Source organism: Diadema setosum, chromosome 12 (genome assembly GCF_964275005.1).
Source record: "Diadema setosum chromosome 12, eeDiaSeto1, whole genome shotgun sequence".
In the NCBI taxonomy this organism is placed as follows: Eukaryota; Metazoa; Echinodermata; class Echinoidea; order Diadematoida; family Diadematidae; genus Diadema; species Diadema setosum.
In genome coordinates, this window is record NC_092696.1 from 7,190,519 (window position 1) to 7,202,074 (window position 11,556).

At 35.8% G+C, this 11,556-nt stretch overlaps 1 protein-coding gene across 1 annotated transcript; it reads left to right on the forward strand.

Moving 5' to 3' along the window:
• The first annotated feature begins 2,109 nt into the window (after positions 1 to 2,109).
• Positions 2,110 to 8,268, forward strand: LOC140235586 (uncharacterized). The gene is made up of 7 exons (XM_072315590.1): positions 2,110 to 2,233; positions 2,732 to 3,760; positions 5,908 to 6,043; positions 6,352 to 6,516; positions 6,880 to 7,028; positions 7,517 to 7,608; positions 8,050 to 8,268. The coding sequence occupies exons 1-7, from the start codon at positions 2,110 to 2,112 to the stop codon at positions 8,266 to 8,268; spliced, it is 1,914 nt and encodes a 637-aa protein (XP_072171691.1).
• Positions 8,269 to 11,556: the final 3,288 nt, after the last annotated feature.

The window sequence follows — 11,556 nt, forward strand, 5'->3', positions numbered from 1 at the left end:
TTTTCTAGGTTTCATTTGAAGAGTGCACGTTGTTTTCTGATAAATGATTATGTATATTTGCATGCATAGTAGTATTAACATATTATGGTAGTATATATTTCATAATGTGTATTTCTTTTTTTTTTCAAATTTATCAATGTTATGAATCGACAAATCCATAATTTGTGCATTAAATTTGTTGATCAAATTAAATTGAAAAAGGTATAGGATGGAAATAGGACTAGACGAACGAAAGAAGATTCAAAAGGCAAACGCTCTATGTAAATTTGAAAATGTGTAATAGATATTGCATTCTTCTTAATTAGACAACGTTACTTTACAGTGTGTCATAATTACGAATTCTGACCTTCACTCACACCGTAAAATTTACTGAATTTTGTATCAAAAGATGAAGATGGTTCAACTTAAAAAATGACCTTCATAAAATTAACATTAAGAAATAAAATAAAATAATTTGAATGATGACTGATAGTGCAGTCTGATATAAAGTCTGAAGGCATTGAATAATGATAATATAAGGGGGAAAACTGAAGTGGCAATACTTTCCTAATTTCCCTACCGAATGGTAATAGTGATATTGTTTGACTTTGTATTTTTATCTTGGAGTATTTGTGTGTGTGTGTGTGTGTTTCTTTGTGTTGTTTTGTTTTGTTCTAATCTGTTTTAGCGTAGGCTATTTCAATGTTTATATTTTCTTTTTATGTTCATGACATTTTTATATGAACATAATGTGAGCAGGGCCCCTTTAAACTGAAAGGGGTACCGTGCTAAAAGAATATTGAAACAAATAAATAAATGAATGAATGGCCTTTCAATATCAAAGTTGACCTTCGTAGCACAAAGTGAGAAGACCACCACTGCAACGTATTATTCGACTTTAACCAACTGCTATACGGCAAGCCCATACAAAGGTGATAGGTCAGAATCATTGCATACATTTCACGGTAACCACAGTGGATTATGAAAATGTACGCATGGCTTAGCACGATTTGGAAATAAAAAAAGTCGTTTCTAGAAATATCCTTTCTGAGCAAACAGAATATCACGAACACACACACACACACACAAACACACACACACAACATAGAGAAAAAAAAAAGAAAGAGGAGAACACTGAGTAGATGGCCATAAAGACAACAATAAAATAATAGAAAACTACGCCTGCTGCTGGGATAGAAAGGAAAACATGAAGAACAAGATAAGTATAAATCGATGCTGCTGATTTTGAATCACATATCCATTCATGTGATCAACAGGTTACTAAGGTAGTTCATACTTATTAAGTTGCATTTAATACTCTGTGCAATGAATGGGGAAAATGAACAGGCCGTAAATCTACAGGGCTATCATGAAAAAGACATTTATTAGATTGAGCTGATATTTTGCACACTTTATAAGCACATTCTATTCATGACGAATGCTAACTTTCAAAAAAGGTAGAAGTTCCTTTTCAAAAGTTATTAGAGTTGAAAGTAAAGAGTATGTGATTTCCTTCTTAAGAAATTAAATGGGGCTTCGATAAGACATGTCTAATCACACTTTATGAAAGTGTTATTTACAACAACAAAAAATCACAATTGACTTATGATCCCAAACTGTACAATTATGAAGATAAATAGGTATTCTTTCAGAAAACAGAATAGAGAAGAATCATTGACCAGGTAAACCCATTTCCCCTATTTTGAATCGTCACGTAAAGCATTGGCACGCTACTTTCTGTTGGTTTTGCGATGTATGGTCATAAATGTGATTATAATCAGACTCGGTGTTCTCACCAGCCAGAGCTGAAGGAGCATGACCACATGATGTTCTCTGGGTCAATACAAGGAAAGAGGGGTATGATACGTTGATCTTTGTCGTGACATGGAAGTATGAAAAAGACTTTGAACTCATTATGAACCAGACAATGTGCTTTTCTTATCGTCTAGGGACAAGTGATCAAGTAAATGTTTGACTTCAAAGTTCAACTAATATGAGAACTGCATTTATAAAGTCGGGGTATATTTAAAAGTTCGGCTCCCTCAAAGTGATTGTGCCTTCATTCTTGAGTTTGCGTTGGTACTGCATGGTCGCTGGTTGAAGCAATAACATTACGGACACCATTACAATATGGCGTCCTATTCTCTTTACAATCGTTTGGGCTTACTAAGCATCACGTTATTTCTCCTATCGGTACTACTCTTCTGGACTGCTCTGTCTGATTCATCGATGTTGTGGCTTCGTCTCATATCTGGTAATTACTAGTAGTCCACATGGCATGTCATCATGGACTATGCAGAGTTTCGTGTCATTGTATCTGATGAGTAAAATGGGACATATATAATTAAAATGCAATATTTACAATTCCTCTTCGAGCAACTTCTGCTCTCATGGGCATGCTTGTAGTTGAACGCATGTTAGTTGTGTCGGAATATGAGACATATCGTGCCGTCGTGTCGAAACAAGAATTCATCTTAGATTTATATCGCCATATTCAATTTTGGAAGTTTGGTAATTAAACCAATACTTTTCCAATGCCGGTTTACGGTTATGCACTTTTCCATTGAGGGCACACATAGCTTTATATCTTAAGAACTACATTTAGAGTCAATTCATTAAAGTTTATGTCTTCTTCTTCCCCTGATAAGGAATCGGCAACAACTTAGTATAATTCCATGTCTCTTCATGTTTTCGAATAGTCCTTGCGCTCCTTACGATATTAATTTTGTTTCATATCTTCTTGTATTTCTAGGTACTCTTGGCCTATGTCTTCTAATGATATCTTTTCTTTATGCCTGGATTCTCTTCCAACAACCAACACCGCGACAAACCCTAACAACTGTCACTGCACACTTTCTTTTAAGGTTTTTGATGAACCAATTTGGAAAGCGAGAAGGTAGAAAGCTTTTGAAACTCTGTGAGAATCCAATGCATCATCAAGAGCGTCTGTTGCGAGAAATAATCAAGCGGAATGGACCCACCGTGTACGGGCGAGATCATCGCCTCATGGAGATAAATTCACTTGAGCAATTTCGCAGGCAACATCCTCTCACAAACTATGAGCACTTCCGGAACTACGTTGATCGAATGATAGAAGGCGAACGAGACGTCCTCATTCACGGTCTTCCCACGTCGTATATCAGGACAACTGGAACAACGGGCAAATCAAAATATATCCCCCAGATTAATCGAATGAGGCTCATATCTCATGCCATGGTCATAATGACCCGTGTGTACAACGATCTTTACCAAGTTGGTCCACTTAAGAAGACGCTCTACTTTTATGTTGCACCAGAAATTTTGAAAACAAAGTCAGGGGTGGATATCGAGACAGGAGCGACGATTCCTGAGGGGTACGACCTGCGCCTTAGTGGCTTCTCCACGCCCCCTGCTGGATACAAGATCACCACCTTACACGAAGCCCTATATGTGCAGTTACTTTTTGGCCTCCTAGATCCAGATATAGGTGCCATGATATTGGGGTTTGTTCACTTCCTGGAGAGTGCCATGAAGATGTTGGAGACCAACTGGAAACAACTCGTTTATGACATAAAGCATGGAACTCTTAATCCAGCACTGAAGCTCCCAGCCACGATACGCCGAGAACTTTCTGAAGACCTCGCCAGACATGGACCCGACCCGAAGAGAGCCGCTCAACTTGAGAAGGAGTTTGAAAAGGGTTTCCATCGGATCATCAAGAGAATTTGGCCTTGTATTCCCGGCATCCATGGTATCGACTCATCGAATAGCTGGCCACGGATTAGTCAGACGTGCGCTGAAGGTATCATTATCTTCGTGTTGATCGCTAGTCGTTTGCTGCTTATTCAGAGTGGCTAGAAAGCGTGCTAGAAATATAATGTGTACCGGTAATTCAAAGGGCTTAACGTAAAATTTTATGAGAAATAGATGTCAGCAGGGGGTCATCCACGAGCCTGACACGTACAAGTTACACAGCCCATGAGCTCGACACTAGGCAAATAATGTCCATAAGACCTATCTTATTAAGCCTTGTGATATATCGCGCTCATTGTTTTGTTTTTTGTTTTTTTTTTTTGGTTTCGTTTTTTGTTTTTTGTTTTTTGTTTTTTGTTTTTTGCCTAGCATCGAACTCGTGGGCCTTATCTGCCTGGTGTTGGACTCGTGAGTCTTATTTGCCCTGTGTCGAGCCGTATTACTGGTACGTTGTATGACTAGTGGGCTCTATGACTCGTAGGTATCGATATTCTGCCGTACACTCTTCCGCCGGCCTTTGTATAATATCTCTCTGTGAATCGTATCGTCACGACTTCACTTTAGAAATAATCTGACTGTAAGCCAAAAATAAACATCCACCTTAAAAAAAGGAACAAAATAAAAAAAAAGATTAGGTATTATTTATATCATGTTGTAATAATTGTATTCATTCATTTTTTTTTATTATTTTTTTCTTTTTTTACTCATGGGTAGAATGAGCGTTTTAACAAGCTAGGGAATAATAGCTAACATTTCCCTTGTTTATATGAGGTAAGATTAGGAAGCTCTATATGTCTGTGTGAAAATATGTAAAGGGCCTACATACAATTATATATGCCTGAGTTCTTGGTATTCTAAAATGGAACATCTTTCTGATTTCTCTTTAAAGCTACATGTAAGTTTAGACAAGTTAAAGTCAATAGATCTATTCAAGCTTGGACGTAAGAACTAAAAAATAAAAGTATGAAAAATAACTGTGTGTACTTAACGAAATGCCACTGACTGTGTTATCTCTGGCCGCGATGAGCTCTAATGATCTCTTCTATCACGTTGTATTCTGTTCACTGCTTTGTAACAGTGAGTAGTGCAAGTCTATGATCTTGAAACCTGCATTTATGCTCAGCGAAGAATGTCACCTAAACGCACATTTTAATATGTTGATTATAAAAATAAATGTGACCGTGCATCACAAAGCGAACAAAAAGTCGCACCCGTTGATTTTACATGAGGACTCAAAAAAAGGTGAAATGGGTCAACCAAGTCAATCTTGAGTTTTTCATATTTTCTGAAAGAACTATGTTTCTTCTACATTATGCTTAAGTTTGGGATCATAATACAAATGGGAAAGTGCGTTTTCCGCAATTTTTATACAACCCCTTTTTGGGGGAGAGTAGAATGATCAGGTATGCTATTAGAGGCCCCTTTTAATTTCTTGAAATCCTTTGTACACTCTTTGGTTTCAAGTCTAATAACTTTTGAGAGGATAATGCTACTGCTTTGAAAGTTGGCATTAATCATGGTCAGAATGTTGTTAATTGAACATGCTCAATTTCAGTTTGATCTGATGATCCCTTCATTGTTGTTGCTCCAGCGTATGACATCCTGTGTTTTGTCCCTTTCATCGCGCTGCTAGCACGGCTTAGTGAAATATTAAGAGCTTGAATAGACCCTGTACTTGAGAGCCTCTTTTCTGAGTTCACACTTTTCCAGAGTGTGTGCTTTCTTTCCAGTATTTAGGTAGGTTAGGAGAGTCCATGTCAATTGAGTTACACATCATTTTAAAGCTTAGAGTCTGCTCTTTCAGAATCTGCCCTTAACTAAAAATCCATGTCTGGCGACTTTTTGTTCGTTTTGTGGTGCAGGGTCACCCATAGTCAAGGATATCCATTACTGCAATCAACATTCTCTTAAGAAAACTACTATTCCAGTCCTTCTATCTACCAATAAGCAATTGGTGGGGCTAAAGTGGTTCATCATAGTAACATCATTTATGGCAGCATTTGCTGGCAGATTTGAGGTAAATTGACCAAAAAAAAAAAAGAAGAAAAACAGGCACTCTATGTAAAACTAAAATTTAGATATCACTGCAGTAGAGAAATAAGGTAACAAATAATCACTCCTTGTAAGATATAGATTCCAAACGGTAGCATTAATGCAAATCAATTGTTGTTCATTCACCCACATACATATTGACAGGACTGCCTTTAGTTACGCTAGTTTACGGGTGTTCAGAGGCCTTCATGTGCGTCAGTCCAGGGCCAAAGTTCCTCAGAAGTGGCTACCTGCCTATCGTCAACCAGGTTTTGTTTGAATTCATCAGAGAGGAAGACATGTGAGTTTCCAAGTGCTTAGATCTGGATCCGTGATACATTAAATGGAAGGTAAAAGTGGCGGTGTGAAATATTTCATTTTCATATTATATTATAATATCATACTTTTCCATATTTGCATAGTCATGCTTCATATTTGCATAGTCATGCTTCATATTATGACATCATTGGTATCATCGGTACTGTTGAAGTAAGGGGTAGCGTTGGTTGTAGTACCAACTCTAGCATGAGATGAAAGTGTAAAGCAGGGTTATACAGAAAGGAGTTTTACAGAAACATTGGCGTGATAGCAAACTTCTGTTCCCTGCAGGGGCCTGGATAAACCGAAGACCTTCTTCTTGAATGAGGTCGAGAAAGGACAGAATTATGAAATAGTTGTCACTCAAGGCTTAGGGCTGTATCGATATCGGTTGGGAGATGTGGTGCGAATCGAAGACTTCTATGAGAATGCCCCTGTCATTGAATTCCTGTACAGGTGAGTTTTGTTTATTTTGTTGTTTTTATTTAAAAGACCGCTGTCATAGCGGTAAAAAAATAACAACAAAGTAAAGAATTCATTTTACAAACTTTTGATCTAAGTAAACATATCTATATACTTTTTTTTTTACCTTTAACGAAATTTCTATAAAATAAATGAAAACAAACGGCCCCGAAGACTTTGTTGTAACGGGAGTGGCCTGTACATTATTTTCACAGTGTTATTCGTTATCTCTTGAGAATTATCTTAAGGAGTAATATTCAGTTTTCCATATAAATCACAGTCCCACTTTGATTGGATATATCAAAACTAGATTCAAAAACCAAGTTTGCAATAATGCACGTTGTTTGTATTGTTTAGGACTGGTCAAATGTTGAATCTCCGTTTTGAAAAGCTGGACCAAACCGTGGTATTGGAGAGTGTAAGAGCAGCGGTCAACCGCTGGCCTGGAAGATGCATGCTGGAATTCGCCGTGGCTGAAAGCACAATTCTTACTAAGGACTGCCCAGGTATATCAACATTAACTTTGTCTTTAATATCAACACGTTTCCTTGCCTCCTCGACTATTTGTAAAGGTTTTGAAAGAAAGCAAAACTTGTAAAATCATTGTTCAATTCAAAGGAACTGTTTCTTTCAATTTTTCCACAAGCAGGAAAGATATTTTTTTTTTCTAGAAAAAAAAAATATCAATTTGCAACTGGAACAAATTAAGGAGCAATATAAAAAGACGGTACAGTATCTTTTGAATTTTTGCGAGATAGTACAGGGACCATTCTATGAGATATTCAAAGTTTATCACTTGATGAAAATTGGTTTGTGGAATTGCTGAGACATCCACAAACAAAGTGAAAAAAGGTCCTAAAGATCACTCTGTTTTGGATATCTAAGTCATTTCAAACCAACTTTCATCAATGAAACACATCACAGTTGTGCATAAACTGATTTGAATCAGTTGGTTTTTCCGTTTTTTATTTTTGTTCTGTGCTTATATGAGCAGTGGCTGAACCGGATGAACTAGCGCCTTACTATCTCTTCTTCATCGAGCTACTGGAAATAGGCAAACCTCTTTCGGATGCAGAAAAGCGAGCAGTATGTAACATCGCTTTGTTGTCCTTGTGCTCTTCGTTCATTGCTATGCAATTAAACTTAAACTACAGCTCAGCTTCTTTTTTTAGGGGGGTTCATGAATGAGCTTAAAACAGATTTATAAATTTTGCTAGAGTATTGCCAAATTCATCTTATAAGATTCGACCTCACTTAACTCTTTTTCATTTTCTACGCCTTTAATACGAGCAAAGCTTCCATTTCGATTCTTTTGTTTTGATTTTATAACCATTGATCCATTCGATCTCTTTTACATACTATTTCTACATTTGTTTATGATTTCCTTTTGAAATGTGGAATATGAAACCCAATCATGGCACACTAAAATGTGTAATATGAAACCAAAATGAAACAAAAAAAAAATAATGAGTAAATATTACACTTATTGAACACATTGTCTTCCCTTTTTCATTTCGTCCGGACCAGATTGACGAAGAGCTGCGACTGCGCAACAGTGACTACGAACGTCTCCGTCGCGAAGTGTCCATCTCCCATCCAAGAGTCTTGGTTGTTCGACCCGGAACCTTTGACGATCTCAAGGACTATTTGTTGGCAAACACAGGAGCAACTGCCAACCAGTACAAGGTTCCCCGCAAATTGCGCACCTATGCCATGGTGGATACTTTACTAAAGGGAGTGGTGTAATTTGTCGTCCCAAGCTCATGGGGATCTATGCTGAGCTGATCCTCACCTGTTGCAAATTTTGACCAGTATACTGCAATCATTTGCCCTTTTATAGTGCCTTTTTACATCACGCTTAACCATGAGAATAAAATACATAATAATTTATGTAGTCGGAAGTATTCGCTGTCATCATTCATCATACTTTATTGTGTTACGTTTTTCTTTTATGCAAATATATATTTACGGTTAAAATTTGGTAGATAAAATGTTATAGAAGGTATCTTGCTTGTTTATGAAATAACCTCGGTACATACACACCAGATTTCCTGGCGATGAAGTGGCGTGTTTAATAACAGACCTCTCACCCTTTCTTCTGCTTTCTCGTTGTTTTTCGTTGTGTTGGAGTTTTGTTCTTATTATTTTGTTGCTACAATATTGCGTTCTTTGTGAACGGTTCTTTCCTTCTTTTTTTTAATTTTTCTTTGTTTGACCAATTGTGTGTGTTTGTATGTACTGCTGTTTTATGTCACCATATTTCCATGGTGTACACGACTCATTGAATATTAATGGTTTGTGGAGTGAGATTTATATCTCATTCCATGTGTGTATGTTCTATACTGTAATACAATTACTGCCTACTGTATGCTTTTGTGTAACTTGCTTCATGGATTAGTCAGATAAAAAGAAATGGATGTATGTGTTATTAGCATTTTTTTCTGGAGTGATCCTCGTCTTGATAGCTCCGATTTCAGTAAATTGCTCTATTAATCGCTATGCAATGTATTTACTTTTTGTTATTGTTGTAAAGTATGAATTGTTCCACTCATTACACATTTAATTGTACGCAATATTTGTACGTGTATTTTGAATTACACTTTATGACTTGTATTTCTTCAAGTAATCAAAAAATATATTTTTGTCGAATGTATACTCTTCATTACGTGTACCTTTTTGTTGGATAATTAACCTATAAACTGGAATGTACAGAACATAATTTTTGTGTTGAAAAAACACATGTTTGCGTTTGTACGCCAAGACAAGCACGGGCATTTTATTCAGTTTGATGCGTTTTGTGATCACTTGACAAAGTGGCCAACACCTCCCTCTGTTGTGTACACGTAATGTATATATGTGGATTTATCATGTCTTCTTTCCCATGATGCTGTAGTGAGTTTTCTGACAGTCATAAAGATCATCATCATCTCGTGTCATCACACAACCATTTCCCAATGTCCAGCGCATGCAAGAGCCACGTCATTCGCCACTGTCCCTCTCGGTACAAGGTTGTAACATTGTATTGCAGCTCAAAAGATGAGGCAGAGTCTGGCTGCTCTGCCCACACATTCACACTCTGCAAAGCTATCAGTGAACCCCCACGTGACGTAAACTGTTCAAACAACCGCACCCATTATTCATGTTACCGTATTTCCAATTCAAACAAGGTAAATACACTCTTGCTTATATAGTTCTTAAAGCGTCCCTGCGATTTACGTGAGGTTACAAACAGCAGCCTTAGAATCTGTTGGATAGCGAAGCCCTCACGTGGGATCTTACGAGATGTACGAACGTCAGAAGTTCGCATTAAAAAGTGCTGAGTTTACATAGCCGATATTAGACAGGAGTCATTTAGTGACTGCATATCTAACCTTGTTTTATTTTGTTTGCGTATATCTGATTACAGAGGATAGGAAACGAATCTGATAAAGCACTTGTGCAGTTTTAAAATGCATGACAATTAATAGCATCCGAGCAAACACTTGTATAAATCGTTAATCTTGTTGACAGATACATGTACACAGACACTTATATTGCTACGGTTTTATTTGTTCGCTCTGATAGTTTCAAGATAAATATTTGCATCGTAATGCTTCATGAGAGGAATATGCCTTAGGGGCTTTAAACATTTGTTAACGGAATTAGTGTCAAGTAGCAATTCACACTATTTGTTGAGACCTTATCATGGTTGTTGTTGTTGTTTTAAAGAACGAAAGAAGATGGTCACAATAACTTAATTCATCTTATAAAGAAAACGCTAAGTAAAATGTTAGATCATTATGATTGTCGAACACACGAATTTTGCTGTGTATACACTCGTCATTAGTGTCACTGGTGTCCATTCCTCGACAATCATCATTGTGTAAGTTATACCGGAAGTTATAGGCTAGAACAGATTAATCTGAATCCCAGCTCAAGTCAGAATTAAAGTCACTACAGCAACCTTCTTACATTAGATATAGACGAAAAAAGAAGAAGCGATTATGTATCAAGTAACAATCATAGATGAATATTAGATTGCAAGGCCAAGGCAAACTGATCGAATCTTTTCGCTTACCGACTCTGTACATCTGACTTGAATGGTGTATTAGTTGACTAGAAGTTTATTTGAAAGCAAAATTATGACCCATGTTTATATGAAATGTAACTTAAGAGATGCAAAAATGTAGGCTTCAGTCACGAACTAATTTTTATCATCATGAGAGGAGATATTATGATATATATATATATATATATATATATATATATATATATTTATTTATTTATATATGTATTATATATATACACGTATATATGTATATATATATATATATATATATATATATATATATATATTTATTTATGTATATATGTATTATATATACACGTATATATATATATATATATATATATATATATATATATATGAAAAGTTTGTTCGCAAAAACCGATAAGTCCATTTTTGAAGATTTTCAAGTACGGTCTCTGTCATAAAGTACAAAATAATACCTTTTATATTGGTCACTACATATGAAGGTACATTTTTGAAGTTATGATCAAAAGAAGCAAAAATTTTCTTATTCTCTTTATTTTTCTTGACCTTTAATCGCAAATACACCCCCATTTGGCACATATGGACTTATCGGTTTTTGCAAACAAACACTTCATATATAGATATATATATATATATATATATATATATATATATATATATACATATATATATATATATATATATATATATATATATATATATATATGTATTATACATATAATATATATATATATACACACTATATAATACATACATATATACATATATAACTTACCTTGTTTATTCATTCTTTTTTATCCATCTGCACCTCAATTCATCGTAATTCATCATATCACTTAATGGATATTTCGCGTTTGAGCACTACCGGTGCTGTACAAAATGGTGTCAAAGCTCATCTTTACCATGTGGCCACCTGCAATTCTATTTTAAAAATGTATAAAGAGCTCTGTGAAAAAAAAAAAAAAATTAAACAAAAAAAGACTATGGAGAAAGGACAGTTG